Source organism: Salvelinus sp. IW2-2015, linkage group LG26 (assembly GCF_002910315.2).
Source record: "Salvelinus sp. IW2-2015 linkage group LG26, ASM291031v2, whole genome shotgun sequence".
NCBI lineage: Eukaryota > Metazoa > Chordata > Actinopteri > Salmoniformes > Salmonidae > Salvelinus > Salvelinus sp. IW2-2015.
Window position 1 is genome coordinate 2,904,108 of NC_036866.1, and position 23,230 is coordinate 2,927,337.

General features: G+C 43.8%; 2 protein-coding genes across 2 annotated transcripts in view; one reads left to right on the forward strand and one right to left on the reverse strand.

The window, feature by feature from the left end:
- Positions 1 to 6,413, reverse strand: part of prrg1 (proline rich Gla (G-carboxyglutamic acid) 1) — an 8,690-nt gene extending 2,277 nt beyond the window's left edge. The window contains exons 1-2 of the mRNA XM_023970670.2: positions 6,338 to 6,413; positions 5,532 to 5,577 (exon numbers count right to left, since the gene is read on the reverse strand). Coding sequence (XP_023826438.1) covers positions 5,532 to 5,541 — 10 coding nt within the window. The 5' untranslated portion in view covers positions 5,542 to 5,577; positions 6,338 to 6,413. The remainder of the gene's footprint in view (positions 1 to 5,531; positions 5,578 to 6,337) is intronic.
- A 4,250-nt stretch (positions 6,414 to 10,663) lies between these two features.
- On the forward strand, positions 10,664 to 22,883 carry tmem47 (transmembrane protein 47). The gene is made up of 3 exons (XM_023970625.2): positions 10,664 to 11,064; positions 19,858 to 19,998; positions 20,164 to 22,883. Exons 1-3 carry the CDS (start codon positions 10,839 to 10,841, stop codon positions 20,340 to 20,342), a joined length of 546 nt encoding a protein of 181 aa, XP_023826393.1. The 5' UTR covers positions 10,664 to 10,838; the 3' UTR covers positions 20,343 to 22,883.
- The last annotated feature ends 347 nt before the right edge of the window (positions 22,884 to 23,230 follow it).

The following is a 23,230-nucleotide window of genomic DNA, read 5'->3' on the forward strand; positions in this document are numbered from 1 at the left end:
GAGAGAGAGACGGGGGGTATGAAGAGAGAGGGATAGCCGAGAGAGCAAGAAGAGAGAGGGAGGGAGTGATGTTGTGTGTGATGTGTGTGGTGTGTGCTGTGGTGGGTGTGTTGTGTGGTTGTGGTGTGTGTGATGTGTGGTGTGTGGTAGGTTGAGAAGAGTTAGGGGATGAATTGTAGTGCGGCGCTACGAGTCGACCACGGAAGAGATGCGCGGAGCATAGAGGTCGACGTCGATAGATCAAGAGGAAGGGACTCACGCTATATAGGGGGAAGGGGGGGTGGGATGGGTCTATGGTGTATACGAGCATTGACGAAGAGAGGGATCAGTCGAGAGACATGGATGTTGTCCGGGGTGGAAAGATAGTAAAGGTTATATGAGAGGCGGGAAGTAATTAAATCATCCTTTTTGCTAAAAACATTCATGATTTAACGTAATTGTAATGAATTGGTAACGTTGACTCTTGTGGGAAAAATATGGAAAGAGGTAGTTTACATTTGGTGAAAGAAACACATTATGGACTAGTTTAAGGAAGTCGAAAGAACGTGCAAGGTTTAGGATACTATGCAGACTTGTCGGTACCTTAGAATGTGAGAGACTGACTCGGACTTGCCTGTCTTGCAACGTTGGGACTGTGTACTTGGGACTTTGAGTGCTAAGACTTGGAGAGAACTTTACTTGGGACTTGACTGGGACTTGAGTGCTAAGATCTTGAGACTTGACCTCGCGCGGACATTGCCTGTCTTGAGCTTGGGAACTTGGAGTGCTAAGAAACTTGAGACGCTGGTATTATAGTGACTTGTAAAAGAATAACTATGGGTCCGACCTCTGCTATTCCATAACACTAGTAAAATCGCTAATAGACACCTATTCCAGTCATGGACATTAGTATCCTACATGACACCCCTAGATTCGAAGAGTAAAACAAGACTAGTTATAGAGGCCTAAGTAAAAACATAAGCTGTGTTGTAAAATTGCTCACCTGCTGAGCTGGACAACGATGTGAGATGGTAACAGTACAATAGATAAGAGTTCATTATGTATTTTATTTATTTCACACTGTTAGTTTGCGCATGTTGGAGAGAGATGTTGAGAAGCAAGTTCTCAGTTTCCCAATTGCGACCATATGGCCAAGATAAAGCAAAGCAGTTAGTCGAAGCACAATGTACAAACACGAAGAGGTTACACAGGAGTTAAACCGACAAGGACATGCAGTAAAGTAAGAGACAGGGAAAATAAATAAGTCCTATATAGCAATGTGAGAAAGTGAGGTGAGGATAAGAGGAGGGGTGAAGGGGCAAAAAAAAGGCTAGTGGTGGACGAAGTGGAAAATACAAATATATGCAAGTGAAACACGGGAATGGTAGGAAATGTAGGGCAGTTGGAGCAAAGATGTGCAGAGTAGAGAGAGATGTACAATAGGCGGGGGGAGTGCATAAAGGAGCAAAAGTAAATGAAATAGAGATGTAGCAGAGGGAATAGGGGGGCGACGCGAGTAGGTGTCAATGTTTGGGCACTAAATTGATAGTGATAGGGCTGGTACCGGATGGTGCGATAATCTGTGAGGACTGCTCTGACGAGCTGTGCAGTGTAGTAGAGGCTCTGAGATGGAGAGAAAAAAGACGATGGTGATATCAGACAGTTGGAGAGAGTTTTGTTTGGTGTCGTTGTCCAGTCATTGGCAGCAGCAGAACTGGAAGGGAGAGGGCGCCAAAGAAAGAATTGGTTTTGGGGGGTGAGAAGCGAGGGAAGGGGCATGATGCCATTGATGGAGGGCGGTGCTAGAGGACAGAGATGGGTGCATGGCTATGTGTGACCAGTGTGAGATGGGTCCTGCTAGGAGCGCGTGGCTAGGGTGGGTGCTCTATGGGTGACCGAGCGGAGCTGAGATAGGGACTATTACAGAGCAGGGTCATATGTAGATGAAGCTGAGAGCAGTGGGGGGGGCGACGAGTATGAAGCGGAGGGCCAAGTCCAACGAGAGCATACAGGTACGCAGTGGTGGTAGCTATATGGGGGCTGTTTAGGTGACAAAAACGGGATGTAACTGCGTGATAGAAACTGCACGAATGCCAATGTAATGGGAGTGAGGGTATTGGAGGACTTTATTTTGTAGTGTGAACGATCGACGGAAGTCGAGGGATCGGCATAGGGATGGATCAGTTGTTACGAGGGTATGTTTGGCAGCATGGAGATGGAAAGGGTGCTTTGAGTTATGCGAAAGGTGTAGGGAAAGGCGCATGTCGTAGATTTAACTGTTGGATTGGAGATTTGTTTGGTGTGTAGTCATGGAAGGAGAGATTTACAGAGTAGCGTAGACAGAGCGAACGGCGTATAGAGGTATCTTTGTAGTTGTCACAATAATTCTAGAGAAGTCAGAACCGTCCAGCAGTAGTAGAATGTTGGAGCGGGCGGGCGGGTGCGGACAAGCGATGCGTATTGGAAGAGCATGGCATGTTGTAGGTATTTGATGTGATGGGCATTGAGAGGTTGTGCTAAATGGCATTGGAAAGCTTCGGTCTGAGGTTTATAGGTAGTAGCACAAGATGGTCCAAAGAAGGGCCCAGAAAGTATAACAGAAATGGTGTCGTAACGTGAGTGAGAAGGTTGAGATCAGAGAATCACGAGAAGAGCAGACAGTACGACAGTGATTGATGGGTAGATACAGGAGAAGAGAGTCGGTTAAAGAATTGAACACTGTGGGCACCCGTCATAGGAGACTTAGGCCGAGCAGAGCCCGGACAAGACGAGGGCAGCTCCGGGATTTGGACTAACACTGAACTCTATCAGAGCAAGTAGTTGGTGTACCAGGCGAGGTTCACTTCATTTGAGAACCAAGGCTTCGAGTCTGCCGATGAGGATGTTTGGACAGAGTCGAAAGGCCTTGGCCAGGTCAATGAATACGCTTGCACAATAAAAAGTATTGTTTCTTATGAGCGAGTGGAGGTATATGATATCGTTAGGAGAACCTTGGGTGAGTAGAGGTGCACCTGCGAAGAAAGAGAGAGGGAGGGATAGAAGAGCAGAAGGGGAGGGTCGAAGAGAGAGAGGGATAGAGGTCAAAGATGAGAGAGGAGGGATTAGTGAGAGAGGGTAGAGGGAGATAGGAGAGAGCAGAGAGAGAGAGGGAAGGGAATCAGAGAGCAAGAGAGAGGGGAGATATTGAGAAGAGAGAGGAGGATATAGAGAGAGGGAGAGAGACGAGGGGGCGAGATTGAGGCACCCCAGAGAGAGAGAGGAGAGAGGAGGGGAGGATAAGAGAGGGAGGGAGGGATTGCAGAGAGGCAGGGAGAGCAAGAGAGGCAGGAGAGAGCAGAGGAGAGAGAGGAGGGATTCGTTATGAGGCTGGTTTTAAAATAACTGTCAAAAAATAAAGTGGAACACTTTAAAAACACACAATGTAACTCCAAGTTCAATCACACTTCTGTGAAATCAAACTGGTCACTTAGGAAGCACACGATTGGCAATAAATTTTCACATGCTGTTGTGCAAAATGGAATAGACAACAGGTGGAAATTATAGGCAATTCAGCAAGACACCCAATAAAGGAGTGGTTCTGCAGGGGTGACACAGACCCTTCTCAGCTTCCTATGCTTCCTGGTGAAATGTTTTGGTCACTTTGAATGCTGGCGGTGCTTTCACTCTAGTGGTAGCATGAGACGGAGTCTACACCCACACAAGTGGCTCAGGTAGTGCAGCACATCCAGGATGGCACCAATGCGAGCTGTGGCAAGAAGGTTTGCAGTGTCTGTCAGCGTAAGTGTCCAAGCAGCATGGCGGCGCTACCAGGAGACAGGTCAGTACATCAGGAGACGTGGAGGAGGCCGTAGGAGGGCAACAACCAGCAGCAGGACCGCTACCTCCGCCTTTGTGCAAGTAGGAGCAGGAGGACACTGCAGAGCCTGCAAAATACCTCCAGCAGGCCACAAATGTGCATGTGTCTGCTCAAACGGACAGAAACAGACCTCCATGAGGGTGGTATGAGGGCCGACGTCCACAGGTGGGGTTGTGCTTACAGCCCAACACCGTGCAGGAAGCTTTGGCATTTGCCAGAGAACACAAGATTGGCAATTGCCACTGGGCCTGTGCTCTTCATCAGATGAAAGCAGGTTACACTGAGCACATTGTGACAGAACGTGACAGGTCTGGAGACGCCGTGGAGAACGTTCTGCTGCCTGCAACATCCTCCAGCATGACGGTTTTGGCGGTGGGTCAGTCATGGTGTGGGGTGGGCATTTCTTTGGCGCTTTCTGGGGGCCGCACGCCTCCATGTGCTCGCCATAGAGGTGCCTGACTGCCATTAGAGATAGATCCTCAGACCCCTTGTGAAGACCATATGCTGTGGCGGGTTGGCCCTGGGTTCCTCCTAATGCAAAGACAATGCTAGACCTCATGTGGCTGGAGTGTGTGTCAGCAGTTCCTGCAAAGAGAAGGCATTGATGCTATGGACTGGCCGCCGTTCCCCAGACCTGAATCAATTGAGCACATCTGGGACATCATTCTCGCTCCATCACCAACGCACGTTGCACCACAGACTGTCCAGGAATTGGCGGATGCTTTAGTCGCGGTCTGGGAGGAGATCCTCAGGAGACCATCTGCCACCTCATCAGGAGCATGCCCAGCGTTGTAGGGAGGTCATACAGCACGTGGAGGCCACACAACACTACTGAGCCTCATTTTGACTTGTTTTAAAGGACATTACATCAAAGTTGGATCAGCCTGTAGTGTGGTTTTCCACTTTAATTTTGAGTGTGACTCCAAATCCAGACCTCCATGGGTTGATAAATTTTATTTCCATTGATAATTTTTGTGTGATTTTGTTGTCAGCGCATTCAACTATGTAAAGAAAAAAGTATTTAATAAGAATATTTCATTCATTCAGATCTAGGATGTGTTATTTTAGTGTTCCCTTTATTTTTTTGAGCAGTGTATATATATATCCTTTAATTAACTAGGCAAGTCAGTTAAGAACAAATTCTTATTTACAATGACGGCCTCCACCGGCCAAACCCGGACGACGCTGGGCCAATTGTGCGCCGCCCTATGGGACTCCCAATCACAGCCCGTTGTGATACAGTCTGGATTCGAACCAGGGTGTCTGTAGTGACGCCTCTAGTACTGAGATACAGTGTCTTAGAACACTGTGCCACTCGGGATAGAGAGAGGCAAAGAGAAAGAGGCAGAGGTTGATACAAAGAAAGTAGAAAAAGAGGGAAATGCCTACTAACTACATTTCTGTATAAAACAAAAGCTTCTTTGATTAGAAGGGCCAACCATGGCCAGCATAAGGGAAACTAGCTCTTGGAATCAAGACAGGCGGACAGAGCAGCCCTCTGTTTAGCTGATCTGGGATCAGAGGCTGTGGACAGGAACCATATTGTGTTTCAACGCCCCAGGAATGCCTGATTAGACTCACTTAAGGGAGAGTCGGCTAACATTTGTATTTTCCTGGGTAAACCATGTTATGGAGTTTAAACAAGACCCTTCCCTGCAGGTAGATTAGTAGGCCTAGGGGATAGCCTACAACTTACCACTCCCCATGATTCCTTCTGGTCTGTTTGGGATGGGTGACAGTGTCTGTTGATAGAAAAACATTCACCAAAAAAACAGTTACCAACTTTAATGAGCAGAAACGGGTCAACAGCTGAGTCATACAACAGGTGATTCAGATATTTACAGAATTCTACATATTAAAAACTACAAAGTAGGCCATCATTTCCACTGGGTGTTAGGCCACTTTTCCCATAGAGCGTCAATGTTCACTATTATTCCCGTTGAAGTCCTGCCCTGACAACCGCCCAACGGAAATGGCCGTCACAAGCAGWGTGCTGTGAATTTCAGACATCCGTGGCTAAAAACCGAATGACCCAAAGCTAACCAGGGTGACAGGAATGTTATTGCCATGACCGAAATAGCCTAAAAGACCAACACAAATGTAATAAACACAGCGCCGTACGCGCCAGCTCTGACGGTCTCTTGGAAAGCGGCACAGGATGTGAATTGTTCAACCGTTATTTTAGAACAATTAAAACATAAGTTATATTGACTGCTATATCAAATACATTATGTAATATTTGGCGATATTATTATTATTATTATAGCTGCCTATGTGTGTCATGGACAACATCTGAGATTGACGCTTGTCTTGCTAACGGTTAGCTTGCTGACAAGCGGATGATTTGTATCAAACAATTTCCTGTCTGATTTACTACATTGTAACAAGCGACTCCTATCATTCCAATGAGGAAATATTTCCGCGAGCCGCTTCAAGAACACACGAAATATTCAAGGCATTTATTTGTCAAATGAAAATGGTAAAGAATTTAACTTTATTTACCTATTTTCCTTTACGAATGCGCTCTATACTCCAGTATCGCCTCGACGCCCAAAATATTTCTACGCACGCGCAAAAGCCCGTTKAAAAGCTATTTTTTCTTTTTCCAGTTTAAAGGGACAATCAACAGAAATMTTTGCCACCAAGACCTCGCATCATACCAAGTGACTGACATCAAATCCCTTCTATGTGCTATTTCTACACAATCATTATTAGTTTTACATTATGAATTGCTATACAACTGGGAGTGAGTGTGCAGCAAGAATGAAATAATTCGTAAARTACTCTCAGTGCACAATTAGGCCTACTGGAGCTTTGTAGACCACCTTGTTGCTATGCACCAGGAAATGTTGCATGTCAAACTTGATTTACGGGGTTCCCATGGTCTTGCGGGCATTGACTCCTGAGTCAATAGCAGTCAGTGCATGGAGTTTGGGCTTTAGGTTCCAATCTAATTACTGCAGTCTGTACTAGCCTACCATATTCTAGGCACTAAGCATTTTAGAAACAAAATGTGTGCTGCACTGTGCACTGAAATGATATATCAACTAAATGATCTCTTGAATAACATTCTAAAAAGATAGCACTGTACGGTAGAGTTTAATTGTTGGTCTCAGTAGCATCAGACTATCAAGGCAGGTAGCATTGTGGTTAGAGTGTTGGGCCAGTAACCGAAAGGTTGCCAGATCGAATCCCCAAGCTGACAAGGTAGAAATCTGAACAAGGCAGTTAACCCACTGTTCCTAGGCCATAATTGTAAATAAAAATGTGTTCTTAACTGACTTGCCTAGTAAAATAAAACAGGGGAATAGCAAGGTACTGAGTGGATCATCACACACGAACCCCTTAATCCTAAAAAAGCCTTTTTCCTTGTGGGGACCAGTCCACACTTTTRCTTGTTTTACTATCCCTGTGAGGACTTCTGTTCCCAACAAGGACAGTAAAACCAAACACACACACAGGCATTGATTCAAGCAAGAACAAACACATGATTGTTTGTTGTTGAAATGACAGTAATTCAACCATATTTTCCCCAGTGGGATGCATGATACATACCATATCTAACCACATGGAGCATCTCCCATCTGTACGTCTGGTGCAATTCTAATGCCTTGGGGTATTGTTTTAAGGTAAACAAAAGGTTCCAACCAAAACAACAGTGGTGGAAGGTCGACCCGACGACAAGATGGATTTTGTCTCTCTATATTTTGGTCATTGCCAGATAATAGGTTTTCAACCACACTATCAAAGATGAAGCAGAAGTGTGTAAATTTGAGTGTTTTGATGTGATTGTTTAAACAAATAAAAACAATAAAAAAATGTTTCATAGATCCAATGTCATGGTGAATTTTTATGTTGAATTCCTGTTGAATATGTGTTAGTTGACAACTCAACCATATGTAAATAAAGAATACACGTTGAACTAACGTCTGTGCCCCAGACCTAGCGCCAGGATAAAGTGACTAAGGGGACAGTTGAAATTGGCGAGGGGGAAACATTTTGGGGAGGGTTCTTGCATCTGAATTTRATTGAGTTTTCCTTATATCASYCTATACCACAATAAACATAAAGTTCAAATGCAGAGACTCCGAGATCATTGAGTGCTTTTGAAATCTGTAGCCTYTCTCTTATGCGCTGTAGCAGCACAATGGACAGCACCCTACAGTTGGGCCGTTTTGGTCATACAGGCTACAAGATAGATAGGGCAATTCACCTATTACAAACAGCCTATGTGAATGTAGCTGTACACACAGCTGTCTTACCAAAATAATGCAAAATAATACAAACTAAATGCTGAAAGTAGTAGCCTAGTTATTCATGCACGCAAACAAAAATACTGAATGACAGTTTGGCTTAGAACAAACCAGTGGTACCAAGTAGTAGGCCGAGTAAACAAAATATCCGGTCGATAAAGGCATGACACAATCTATATTTAGGCTAGTTACAGTAACAGTAAACCAACACAGTAAACAAAAGGCAAATGGAGATCCAAATAACCTCAACAAAGTCTACAGACTACAGTCTACTACAGTGAGATGCAGTCTACAGCCTACAGCCTACTACAGTGAGATGCAGCCTACAGCCTACTACAGTGAGATGCAGTCTACAGCCTACAACAGTGAGATGCAGCCTACAGCCTACTGCAGTGAGATGCAGTCTACAGCCTACAGCCTACAACAGTGAAATGTAGCCTACAGCCTACTACAGTGAGATGCAGCCTACAGCCTACTACAGTGAGATGCAGCCTACAGCCTACTACAGTGAGATGTAGCCTACAGCCTACTACAGTGAGATGTAGCCTACAGCCTACTACAGTGAGATGCAGCCATGCACAGCCGTCTTTCTAAATAAATAGGCCTATACAGGGCAGCTTCAAACATGGGAAATCATGTCGCTCATGAGTTCAGCTACTCGTTGTGATACAATACACGTCTGTGAATCAAATTCGACCCACGTAATCAATTTTAAGCAATGCCAGCCTAGCCTAAACACTTTCCCAATATTTAGAGACTCAAAAAACAATAGGTTACCAAGACAACCATAATAGACTGTAGCCTATCTATCTCTATGATAAAACTTACCAATATGTAGCTATACCCAGGGGTGTCATTTGGGCTCTTGCATTGGAATTATATTGAATTCTGTTTATATCACGCTATACCACAATAAACATAAAGGTTTTGAACAAAAATGGACAGGTTCAATGGCACGAAATCTCGCTGCGCTCTATCAGCACCATAGACGGCACCCTACATAATAAAGCAAGATTTTGACAGAAACCAACCAGCTAGATTGTTTCAATCTTACCTTTTCAAAAGAGTTGCAGCTTCCTTGATGCTCTTTGGAACTTCCTGAATAATCGATCATTCCTCTCCCCACGAAACCTTCTTCTAAGATCCCCCTCAAATGCCAGTTGAGCTTTTCTCGGGTGTAGCATGCTTCTTCTGTGTTGACTGAACACACATGTAGCTGTGGACACCCCAAGTCAGTCCATGTTTCAGTGCAGTAAGCATGGTCGGCATAGCGTAGAGAGGCCCAGAGAATCGTTGTAGGATATCAAGTGGGGTCCATTTGTCCTCATTGGAGACAGAGTGGGTGATTTCAGTCTGCAAAAACTCAGCTTCCACCGAATCTGTTTTGCTTAGATTCAGCAGTGGTTTCACTTTTTTCACATCTAGAAAGTCATGGCTCTCTAGGTCAAGGGCACACAGGGCCTCCACCAGTTGGCCGTTGCATTCGATGAATCGTTCTGACATTTCACCAATGACAGCATCCAACATGCTGAATCAATCAATCAACAACAGCAGGTCGGGGACAAGTTAGCAGGTCCGATGAACAGGTCAGGGTTCCATAGCCGCAGGCAGAACAGTTGAAACTGGAGCAGCAGCACGACCAGGCGGACTGGGGACAGCCAGGAGTCATCAGGCCAGGTAGTCCTGAGGCATGTTCCTAGGGCTGTGCCCCATGGTGGCTGTAAACTTAAAGCCGGGGTCCGTCACCGCCTTCAGCAGCCATGTAGTCTCCAGTCTTACTTCTGTGTTGCAGGAACATACTTTTTTCCCCCGCTTTTTATGGAAACCCAAAGGAGTCACACCTAACCGACCAGTGGCTTTACATAGCCCCCCTAAACACACCTCGGCGTGCCGTGTCCGTTGTGCTGACACAGCACAGTGGAGATACAGATTTGTTTTGTGCCAACCTGTCACGCTATTTTTATATAGAGGCATAACACTAAGATGGAAGGGGATAACGTTTTAATTGAGGGGGCTAAGCCGCTTGTGCCCAGTGTGATGAGTAATTCAGTTTACAAGCTTAGGAAAAGCCTATTCATTTTTAGTTTATTTACTTGTCACAAAATATACAATTTCACAGTGTCTAATCAAACTCCAGTCCATGATCACATTTGACTGTAATTTGAAATTGACCCTCAACACATCACCTATGGGTCTAAACATGATGGGAGTGAAATGAACGATGAATCATATGAAATAATTGCACTTGTCAGAAAACCCCTATGTTGATTGAATAATTGCGCTTGAAATCAAATGTGCAACTTTGGAATAAATTGCCTTTTAAAGTAATAATCAACTGTGTGTGGGAGTGGGACAGCCTTTCCCCCCCTAAAAATCTATAATAGCTAATTACTGAATACTTCCTTGTGGAAATAAGAATCGGTTAGGTTCAATTATAAAAATGCGATTTCATATCCCCTGTTTCCCTCTGAGAGGGGGGGGTAATAGGCCAACCTCTGGAAAGAGACTGACGGTAATCCAAAGGCCGCCACTAGGCACTAGGACCCTGCAGGTGCCTCTCTGTGATATTTCAGCAATGTTCAGTGCGGTCAGACGACACGCATCAGCAGTAGTGCTACGGTCGCTGCAGCAGCGTCCCTGACGCGCTGCCCACCTTCCACTCACAGCAGGGGAGAATTACGAAATTCTTGGTTTGAGACCCAACCGCCAGCCCACGGTCCTCGGAGAAAGATACTTTTGTTTACCATCCCATGGCTTCATCCGTGAGTGGAACGGAGGAGGTGCGCGTGTCGGCGTTGACACCGCTGAAGTTGGTGGGCTTGGTGTGCGTCTTCCTTGCGCTCTGCCTGGATGTCGGGGCAGTGTTGAGCCCGGCGTGGGTAACGGCGTATAACCAGTATTACCTGTCTCTGTGGGAGTCCTGCTGGAAGCCTGTCAACTCGGACACATGGCAGTGCAACACAACGCTCGAGACTGGTGAGAGAGACCTGCCTCGTGTTCACTAATGTCAATAGACCTATTACTATTATTACTGTTCAAAATGCCCATATGCATCTATACTGTGTTTATGTTGAGGTACAAATTGATAGGGTTCTATTTTGGGGACATTTTGAGGGATTATTTTTGTTTCAATGCCCATGATGATATGCTATGCATCCATTGGGGAATATATGAATTCAGAGATGAAAGGGGCGCCTGCTGCTGAGTCTACTGGTGCATCAGTACAATCACTGTTTATTTTTTCTCTGCTCAATAATAATTTATGTTGCAGCTAAAAGGTAAAGGAAAAAGCATAATTTTTCCCATCCAGTCTCTGTTATCAAATGTATGATGCACGCTCAAAAATTGGCTTTTTAAAGTTTTAAATAGTTTATTTCAAACTTAAAGGACTTGTTATAATTAATTATGGGCATATAAAATAGCCTTTACTTGCCCTCTTTTCTATTCGCCCAACCCACCACTAAATGATGTGGGAATTTTGTCCAGCTGGGGTTTATTMGGCTTTTGTTGCCGACAAAATGAGCCTTTGTTGGGGTTCCTCTGCCGGCCAAGGAGCAAGGGCAACTTTGAGAAGCGAACTCCCCAGAGATCCAAATGCTGAGAGATTAGTAACCAGGGAAACAAGTGGCACATTCTAGAAACTCTGTTTTCCCCACTGAAAAGGGGACTTATTTTTCATCCAGCATGGAAGTTTTTGTGGAAAGAAACTGTATTTTGATTACTCAACCAGGTGTTCAATGTGTCTTTTTATCTAGTTTGTTGGCTGCAGATAGTGTGTTGTGCAGTCAATGAATAAGTGTTTTTGTTTGTCTGAATACACTGTTTTGTTTATGTGATGAGTATCCTAACTGAGGGGTCATTTTGGCACCACTCCTCTCTCCTGTCACTCTGAGACAAAGTGCAGCTTGATTCCTTATAAAGACATGGAGTCTCTGTGTCACTAGCAGCCAGCATACCACAGTAACTGCACACAGCAAACTGCCCATTTCCTCAGTTTGGCCTTGCACTAGACTCAGGGATCAATTTGACTCACAGTAATCAGTCAGTCTGTCCCCCCAATATGTAAGTTTCCTCAGTGTCATGCCCAGGGCATTAAACAAATGTTGTTTGTATTGTATTTACCCTGTTGGTGCACTTAATAACACGTTCTGCTGAGTTGTTGTGTATAGATGTGTTTTCATATCCTACAAGCAGGTTGGTACACTCAGTAAGGAGTTCTGCAGGYTTGACGTGCATGCATTGATGTGCATACAGATGATCTGTAAATGAGTAACATTTGGATATTACGCTCAATCACACACATTCTCTATCTCTCTCTCTCACACACACACAGGTGTAGACAGTCTCAGGAGTGTGGCGCGTCTGTGTGAGACATTTTGCGCTGATGCCAAACCAGTGAGAGAGGAGAAACGAATGTGGAGTGAGTGTGTGCACTTAGCAGACACTACTCATCACTATTAGCGCTGATCTCAGTTCAGTCAGAGGTGAAGAAACTCTCCATAGTCTCCAGGTTCTGATCTGACACAGTTAATCCCTCTTATTGTCTCAGGCTGAGAGTAGCCTTGAAGGCCAATCCAGATTTTTTTTAATAGAGATGACAGCCCCTGAAATACACATAGCGAGATGTAATTAATGATCAGATTGGATCTTGCTAATCTCCATTTCCATCTGTCATCATACAGAACCTAATCTGTATCCCAAATGGCACCCTATTCCCTATATATTGCACTGTTTTCGACCAGAGCTCAGAAGTAGCCCACTACATAAGGAATAGGGTGTAATTTGGGACGCAGTCCTATATTAAAAGTTAGCCCTTCCTGTCCTTCTAGCACTGAGACCCCTGGCTGTATTTTTCTCACGCAGTATGTGTCTGTTCTAAATCTCTGAGCTTCTACAATGAGTTTCTGTATCCTGCTGTTACACAACTGATAACCACTGCAGTGGTTCCTGCAATTTCAGCCTTAGTCAAAAACTTCTATAGGATTCCAATAGAAAAATCCTATCAGATTTTGGAACCAGTCCTATAGGATACATTTTGGAACGAATCCTATAGGACTGGTTCCAAATTCTGATAGGATTCCAATACGAGAATCCAATAGAAAAACCGTATCGGATCCTATAAAATAAAATCCCAGAGGAGTCCAATAGGGCTGGTTCCAAAATTTGATATGATTGAATCACTCCCATATTGTGGTGGTGTGTTGAAGAGGTTGAGAACCTCCGGGAATTATCACTGGCAACGAGATGGAGATTGTGCTCCGGAGAGACACGGGAGACTGTTCCTCAGTTTACTGGTCTTTAATCTTGATTGTAGTTTAACATAAATGTTCAGTTTTCTGTGCCATATTTAGCTCTGATATTGTCCAATAAATCTACTGTGATCGGTCCAGAGAGGTTCCGATCTATGCGTAGCGAGGGGTGGTGTAAACAGAGGAAGAGTCGGCTTTTTAAATTACAAAAATCGAAATTATATATTTAATGTTTACAGAATGGCACTCGGCCGGTTCAAGAAAGGGGAAACAAAATCCAAGCCCGGTTCAGAGTACTTCACTTAGAAACCAAAAAATATTTTCGATAATTATAAAATTATATTTTGTGGCTAAACTTGGTTTTGGATCGCGGATAGAGGTATCACTCAAGGAAGTTCTTCCTCTTTTAAGCCGTCCTTTGTCTCTCAATGTCCTCTTCTGTATTTTTATCCTTTCTTCGTTCTCGATTTCTCCTTTCTTTGTCCATCTCCCCCTCCATTGTTCTCCTCGTGCGTAATTGCCTCCGTCCCTTCACCTGCGCCGGTAATAAGGGGCGTGTTCGGGGAATCCTGTAACGTTGGCGGGGATTCCTGGAGTGGGAATCTCTTCTAACCAGTGATATAGAAATGATCGGATTCAGTGAGGCCTTTGAATAGTCTGTTTAAACAATGTAAACACACCAACAGTTTGCCCTCACTCTATTGATTTCGATATGATGAGTGATTTAACAAAATAGTGTTGATTTCGGCGTTGGCGACCCACTTGAAACAAAATGCAACAATCCACAATGTAGCTGTCTTTATAAAAGTTGTCCTGTAACCAGTGATATACAGTAAATATTCCCAGATTCCGTATTTTTAATTTTTTTAGTAAGGTTAGTTTGAACGCGGGCGTACAACCGTTCTGTTCATTTCAATGTGATATCAAAATGAGTGCTTGTCAAATAAGTGTTGCGTTCTCTTTCCGTTTTGGCCACACCCCCAAATCAAAACGCGTCACTCCAAAGTGTAGCTGCTCGTCTCCTGCAGGTGTTTCCAGGTTCCATGTGTTTTTGAGTTGTTAGTTTCAACAGCGCATGCAATTCGATCTCCCTTCTAATCAATATGAGTGATTTAATTGGCACTTGTCAAAACATGGTGCATATGCAGTTTATAAGGTGCTCAAAAAATAATAATTCAAGTAATATGATTACTATTGTGGCATAAAAAATTAACTTTATTTAACCAGGTAGGCAAGTTGAGAACAAGTTCTCATTTGCAACTGCGACCTGGCAATGTATGTGTAGGTAGTAGCATACATTTTATGTTTAGGTTTTCAAAACTGTTTATTGATGATTGATTTGGACACGTCAAAACGGTCTTTTGACATTGGGATATTTATCAAAAGTTATTGTAACGGGAAGCAGCAACAGCATAATTTTCAACTTATGTTTTAGGAATTTAAATMGAACTTTCAACATTCATTTCCTGTAATATTTAATTAGGTAACAACTGCTGAATGAGTCCAACAAAGTGATGTGATTGATTTATTTAGATCTACCAGAAATCATGAAAACGGGGTTGGCTTGCCTAATTATAAAGGCACATATATTTAGCAATAACAAACAAGATAAACATTCCTCATTTACTATAAAAATACAGTGACTCAAATAACACACTAAGCTAGAGTTGAGCTGACAGCCGTTTTGCGCAGTTTCACTATGATTTTAGTCATCAATCTAGCAAGAGGGCAATATTTTATTAATGTAGTGTTTCCCCCCTAGAAAGCTATGACCTTTGGCTTTTACCTGGACTTGTTTATTTATATCTGAGAAAAATAAACACTTTTCAAACCATATGGTCTAGTACACAATCCAAGTGTAATAAAACGTATACAAATATGATAAAAATATAAATGTATATATTCAATTCAATTATATTCAATAATGGAGCTGTTTCATACTTTATAATATGTCCATATATAGTTCTACCCAAAATATTTACTTATGACAACAAAATATCATTTATTGGGTTAAATAAAGGGAAACAAAACATTCTAATAGGATTTTGATTGGGGTTACAAAATCATACAAGATTTAGCAAAAACCTATAGGATGCAATCTGATTACTTTTGATTTACAATAAGAAAAAAAAGTAGTAAAATAGGATTCTGATACAAGTGACACAAAATCCTATAGGATTGCGAGAATCCTATAGGGTCCAATTGCTCCCGAGTGGTGCAGTGGTCTAAGACACTGCATCTCAGTGCAAGAGGTGTACCTGGTTCGAATCCAGGCAGCATCACATCCGGCCGTGATTGGGAGTCCCATAGGAAGGCACACAATTGGCCCAGCGTTGTCTGGGTTTGACCGGGGTAGGCCGTCCTTGTAAATAAGAATTTGTTCTTAAACTGACTTGCCTAGTTAAATAAAGGTTACATATATWTTTTTTTTTAAGTCATCCAATAGTAATCTGATAGAGGTGCCACAAAATCCTACAGGATTGTGAGAATCCAATAGGAGTGTATTGGAAAAAATCACTAATCCTATAGGATATTTTTGACTAGGGAGTTGCGGTCTGATAGGTAGAAAATGACCAAGATTACTGTCGATGACAATATTTCTAATTATACTGAACACAACATGTAAAGTGTTTGTCCCATGTTTCATCAGCTGAAATAAAAGAGCCCAGCCATTTTTCATATGTACAAAAAGCTTATTTCTCTCAAATGTGTTTACATCCCTGTTAATGAGCATTTCTCCTTTGCCAAGATAATCCATCTACCTGACAGGTGTGGCACATCAAGAAGCTGATTAAACAGCATGATCATATCTCGGGTGCCCCTTGTGCTGGGGACAATAAAAGACCACTCTAAAATGTCCAGTCTTGTCACACAACCCAATGCCACAGATTTGTCAAGTTGAGGGAGCGTGCAATTGGCATGCCGACTACAGGAATGTCCACCAGAGCTGTTGCCAGATAATTGAATGTTCATTTCTCTATCATAAGCCGCTTCCAATGTCGTTTTAGAGAATTTGGCAGTACGTCCAACCGGCCTCACAACCGCAGACCATGTGTAACCACGCTAGCCCAGGACCGCCACATCCGGCTTCTTCACCTGCGGGATCGTCTGAGACCAGCCAACCGGACAGCTGATGAAACTTCTGCACAGACTGTCAAAAACCATCTCAGGGAATCTCATCTGTGTGCTCGTCGTCCTCACCAGTGTCTTGACCTGGCTGCAGTTCGTTGTAACTGACTTCAGTGGGCAAATTCTCACCTTTGATGGCCACTCACACGCTGGAGAAGTGTGCTCTTCGCGGATAAATTCCAGCTTCAACTGTACCGGGCAGATGGCTTGTATGGCGTCGCTTGGGCGAACGGTTTGCTGATGTCAACGTTGTGAACAGAGTGCCCCATGGTGGGGTTATGGTATGGGCAGGCATAAGCTACGGACAATGAACACAATTGCATTTTATTGATGGCAATTTGAATGCACAGAGATATCGTGACGAGATCCTGAGGCCCATTGTCACGCCATTCATCCGCCGCCATCACTTCATGTTTCAGCATGATAATGCACAGCCCCATTTCGCAAGGATCTGTACACAATTCCTGGAAGCTGAAAATGTCCCAGTTCTTCCATGGCCTGTATACTCACCAGACATAACACCCATTGAGCATGTTTGGGATGCTCATGATCGACATGTACAACAGCGTTTTCCAGTTCCTGACAATATCCAGCAACTTCGCACAGCCATTGAAGAGGAGTGGAACAACATTCCACAGGTCACAATCAACACCCTGATCAAKTCTATGTGAAGTAGATGTGTCGCGCTGCATGAAGCAAATGGTGGTCCCACCAGATACTGACTGGTTTTCTGATCCACACCCCTACCTTTTTTTTTTAAGGTATCTGTGACCAACAGATGCATATCTGTATTCCCACTCATGTGAAATCCATAGATTAGGGCCTAATGGATTTTATTTCAATTTGCTAATTTCTTCATATGAACTGTAACTCAGTAAAATCTTTGAAATTGTTCCATGTTGCGTTTTTATATTGTTGTTCAGTGTAGCGACAAACAGGATTTAGTGAAGCTCCCACGGTCGGAGAGGCAGCCAATGAGGTCGCTGGAAATGAGAGGCTTCCTGTGATGACAGGACCATTTTTTGTAGAAGCAATATTTGGTCCATGAAGGGAATGTTTGTTTATGTTCGAGCAGCTCGGCCTGTGGAATGATGTTTCCCCCCGACAAGAGTGGGAACTGTAGTTTAAGCAGCTTACACACTGTCACTTTCCCTCATTGTCGAATGGTTTGATCATTCCCGTCTGCCTTGCCATAGAGGAAATGGTTTGCCATTAAGTTTTAAGCCACTTAGCTGTGATTGTAATGAATATTATACATCTTCTATTGGCCTTTTTAATTGATATGTCCAACTATTCAAGCTATTTCTAACACGCATGCATCCACGTACCCACACACACACACACGCACCTTTTCTAATTGAAAAACAATCTATTTTCTCTGATGGTATTTACTTTGCCATTATGCCTTTTAAGTTAATCAACCTCATAACATCCCTTGTCTGTTTACATATACCATACCCCCACCAAGCCCACAGATTGTTGATGAACAAGTCTAGACTGTTGCTCCTAACAATAAAACATCTATAACACTCAGTGGTTCTTGTAGCCCACTCAGTGGACATGAATGGAAGCCAGTACACCTCCCAGTTAATTAAGAGTGTCTAGCAGCTAGCTATAATAGACCACATTTACATGTAGTCAATTAGCAGATGCTCTTAACCAGAGAGACTTACAGCAGCAATTAGAGTAAGGTGCCTTGCTCAAGGGCACATCAACAGATTGTTTTTAAATTACCTAGTCAGCTCAGGGACTTGAACCTGCAACTTTTCAGTTACTGACCCAATGCTCTTATCCACTAGGCTGCCTGCCGCCTCTAAGACTAAGCTTGTAAACATTCTATGGTGGAGGGTAAAGTTGCCCCACTAATGGTTAAGGTTAGGATTGGGCAAGGGGAAGCTGATCTGGGTCTGGGTAGCCATTTGATTAGATGTTCAGGAGTCGTATGGCTTGGTGGTAGAAGCTGTTTAGAAGCCTCTTGGACCTAGACTTGGCTTCGGTACTGCTTGTCGTGCGGCAGCAGAAAGAACAATCTATGACTAGGGTGGCTGGAGTCTTTGACAATGTTTAGGACCTTCCTCTGACACCGCCTGGTATAGAGGTCCTGGATGGCAGGAAGCTTGGCCCCAGGTATGTACTGGGCCGTACGCACTACCCTCTGTAGTGCCTTGCGGTCGGAGGCTGAGCAGTTGCCATACGAGATGGTGATGCAACCAGTCAGGATGCTCTCGATGGTGCAGCTGTAGAACCTTTTGAGGTTCTGAGGACCCATGCCAAATCTTTTCAGTCTCCTGAGGGGGAATAGGTTTTGTCGTGCCCTCTTCACATCTTGGTGTGTTTGGACTATGTTKGTTTGTTGGTCATGTGGATGTTAAGGAACTTGAAGCTCATTCCATACACAAAGTGATTGGATATAGAAATCCAATAGTTTCTCCCCTCTGTCTCCCAGCCCCCTGTGTGTCTCTAGCCCCCCTCTCCTATCCTTGTTAGCATTCCAGCGAGGACAGAGTGCTATTCTAGTCTCTACTTTAGATGAGTGATTTGGAGTACTTCTTGAAACTGCTGCTGACTTTGCATCGAGCAGGCAGGAGGGACACCTATTATCCAGTCACCCAGAGAATATCGGTCTACTTCTGCACTGAGACAGAGAGGGAACTAATTTATCCAGTCACCCAGAGAATATCGGTCTACTTCTGCACTGAGACAGAGAGGGACACCTATTATCCAGTCACCCAGAGAATATCGGTCTACTTCTGCACAGAGACAGAGAGAGAGGGACACCTATTATCCAGTCACCCAGAGAATAACGGTCTACTTCTGCACTGGGATTCATTAAGGGAACTAGCAGTGAGAGAGAGCAAGAGATACAGTTTGTGTGTGTTAGTTTTCAGCCATTTTTTGCTGTGTTGGGTACAAATGTGATTTTAGTGCAGGTTTAACATTCTTGGACCATACGCCACGCTGTTGACATGGATCACTAGGCTAATAACCCCCATGAAAAGATTTTCCTGGCAAACCTCTGTCAGATCCTCAGAATACTCTTCCCATGAGGAATAGGAAGCCTTCTGTTACCAGATGGTGTGGGTGGAATGTCAGACTTTCATGTCGATGGCTGTCATTTTTCACTGCGGCTGTGTACTTGGGCATGTCTGTGAGACTTCGCATTGCAATGTTACAAGCCATCTCTTTCGCTCTCTCGCGCTCTCGCTCTCTCGCGCTCMCTCTCTCTTTCTAGTCAATAAAATAGGGAGGTGCTTGAGTGCGTTCAGACTTATTTTGACCAATTTCTCTCTTTCAAATAGAGGTGCTACAGTGTGTTCAGTACAGATACATAACTGAGCAGGGTTTTCTACGCTCTCTCTCTGTGCCCCCCCTTTCTGTCTCTCCCTCTCAGACTGGCAGATTGCCACGTTGGCCCTGTTGCTGGGTGGTGCTGCCCTCATCCTGTTCTCCTTCCTGGTGGCCCTGGTGTCAGTGTGTGTCGGCTCCAGGAGCCGCTGCTACAGACCTGTCGCTGTCTTGCTGTCCGCTGCAGGTACAGTATGGCATGAATACATGCACACACATCTTCAAACAGACACACACACACACACACACACACACACACAGTACATACATACTCTACACAGCATACACCCACAGTTTGTTATAACTAGAGAATCTTCATTTTTCTCTGATCTTGTCATTTACTCTGTAACAGTGGTGCTTCAGGTCTGCAGTCTGGTCCTCTACACCATTAAGTTCATTGAGACGGTTAGCTTGAGGATAAACCACGAGTTTAACTGGGGCTATGGCCTGGCCTGGGGGGCCACCATCTTCTCCTTCGGAGGGGCCATTCTCTATTGCCTCAACCCCAAGAACTATGAAGACTACTACTAAACCCTGCAAGAGGAGAAGAGAGCCCTCTACACAACTTCATGCCCCCCCCCCCCCAAACTCACTGTGATAGCAGGCTATGCTCTGAACTTAGTCTATTCATTTTCTCTACCAGTTATATAAAACATTCACAGAAAAAATGTTGGAGAATAAACAACAGTAGTGTCTATAGGCTCCATTCAGACCATCATACAATTGTACTGTACCAGATGGTTGGCTCACAGGCTGAAAGGGACACTCTTACTCACATTATGATGTTGTGTTCTCCAAGGGAATCTCTGCCTGTGTTGTGACTGATGTCTGCTATAGGCTAAGTGGTTAGGCTGAAGAGCCAATCAGACAGTTCAATGGAATCCTAATGTCCAATCAGATACATCAGTGAAACCATGTCAGGTCCCCTTTTATGATAGGAACTTCAGCAGGATTTGGCAGGCACAATGCTTTGTTATTAATGACCAATCAAAGGGACCGGTGAGAGTGATGGACATAGACCAATCAGAGAGCAGAAGGATAGTCCAGGTGGACAGATTGATCTTGAGGAGGAAAGAAGTAGAATATGAGACTCATCTAAGGAAAGGAATCAAGGATGCATACCTTCACCCCCACTAACATACTGAACAAAAATACAAACACAACATGCAACAATTTCAAGGATTTTACTGAGTTACAGTTCATATAAGGAAATACGTAAACTTTAATTAATTAATTAGGCCCTAATCTATGGATTTCATATGACGGCAGGGGAGCAGCCATGCGTGGGCTGGGAGGGCATAGGCCCACCCACTTGGGAGGCAGGCCCACCCACTGTGGAGCCAGGCCCAGCCAATCTGAATGAGTTTTTCTCCACAAAAGGGCTTTATTACAGACAGAAATACTCCTCAGTTTCATCAGCTGTCCAGGTGGCTGGTCTCAGATGATCTTGCAGGTGAAGAAGCCGGATGTGGAGGTCCTGGGCTGGCGTGGTTACATATGGTCTGCGATTTGGACGTACTGCCAAATTCTCTAAAATTATGTTGGAGGAGGCTTATGGTAGAGGAATTAACATTAAATTATCTGGCAACAGCTCTAGTAGACATTCCTCCAGTCCGCAAGCCAATGACACGCTCCCTCAAAACTTGAGAGATCTGTGTGTATTGTGTGACAAAACTGCACATTTTAGAGTTGCCTTTAAAGTCCCCAGCACAAGGTGCACCTGTGTAATGATCATGCAGTTTAATCAGCTTCAGATATGCCACAGCTGTCAGGTGTATCTTGGAAAAGGAGAAATGCTCACTAACAGGGATGTAAACATTTGTGCAGAAAATTGGAGAGATAAGCTTTTTGTGTGTATGAAAAACTTCTGGGATCTTTTATTTCAGCTCATGAAACATGGGACCAACAGTTTACATGTTGCGTTTATATTTTTGTTCAGTATATTTGTGATTACCTTTGTCTTTATTTAATCTGTGGTAATCTAAAAGAGGACTGGATGGGTTCAGGCAGGCAACATAGAAAACCACTAGTTAAACTCTTTCACATATCCTGCCCCTCTAGATCAATTCATATGAAGGGGAGGTGACAAGGAGAGGAAGCCACTATAGACTATTGGTACACGCCCCAATGCCACAAACAAGAGATGGTATAATTGGTTAGGCCAGAGGTCACAACACATTCCAGGCAAAGTATTACTGGTTAAACATTAGCTCAGGCTACACACAACCATTAGGCATAATCTAAGACTGTGAGGCCTAGCCCCAGCTGTGCCGCGTTCAGATAACAGCAGATGATATGGAACTATGTACAGTAGTTTGAGTTGGTTTTGTGTGTTAAATGCTTTAATATAGTGTCGTAGATAAGGTGTGAAGAAGGCAATTGACCAGTGTTGTAGTGTGTGGGGCCTGAAGTGATATGATCAAACAGCCAGTGGAGGCTGCTGAGGGGAGGACGCCTCATAATGGCTGGAACGGAGCGGCGTCAAACCATGTGTTTGACGTATTTGATACCACTCCGCTCCTGCCGTTACCCCAAGCCCGTCCTCCATAATTAAGGTGCCACCAACCACGTGTGCACTCACATACTTCCCATGTGATYCCTCTTGGTCCACGCTAGAAATCTCCCAAATGGCACCCTATTCCCTATATAGTTCACTACTGACAAGGGGCCCTGGTCAAAAGTAGTGCATTATGTGGGGAATAGGGTGCCATTTGGGACACAGCACTCAGTACAAAGACCTCTTAATACTGCACTATTATAGAAAATGTTTTGAATATACTCTCATCCATAACTTAAAATGAAAGTTAGTCTTTACATTAAAAACAATACATGTAAATGAAGAGAGTAGGAATGCTTGAGGTAGAAATGTGGGAGTGTAAAGGAGTAACGAGGTGTGTGCTGAGTGACTACATCTGCATRGCCTGSTGTTTGGGGTTTCAGGCTGGGTTTCTGTACAGCACTTTGTGACATCAGCTGAAGTAAGAAGGGCTTTATAAATAAAGTTGATTGCTGATGTGTGTCTGATGCCTACTGCTTTATTTACTAATACAATAAAACTGGTCATGAAAAAGACTCGCGTGTTTAATTTGCATTAGGGGACAACCCAGTCAAAGCAAGCAGTAGCTCATTAAAAGGCCCAGTGCAGTCTAAATCTAGATTCTGTGTTTTACATACATTTCCACACAAGGTTGGAATAATASTGTGAAAATGGTAATGCCCTGTTTGTTTTCAAACCGCTCTTACACAGAGAAMTCCAAACCTCTGCCAATAAAAACAAGTTCAGCTTTCCCCTCTTCACTCAGACCAGTCCTAGATAGCCCTTGCAAAATTGCTGTTTCTTTTGGCCATTTAAATGTAAAAACAAATCACAGTAAGGTACTTCAATTGTTACCCAGAAATTATTTGATATTAAGCTAAAA

Bases quoted from the DNA above. Each gene is read 5' to 3' on its own strand.
- tmem47 (XM_023970625.2), top strand. From the start codon at position 10,839: ATGGCTTCATCCGTGAGTGGAACGGAGGAGGTGCGCGTGTCGGCGTTG. The intron at 11,065-19,857 runs GTGAGAGAGACC...TCTCCCTCTCAG, and splicing joins CAACACAACGCTCGAGACTG to ACTGGCAGATTGCCACGTTG. The intron at 19,999-20,163 runs GTACAGTATGGC...ACTCTGTAACAG, and splicing joins TGTCTTGCTGTCCGCTGCAG to TGGTGCTTCAGGTCTGCAGT.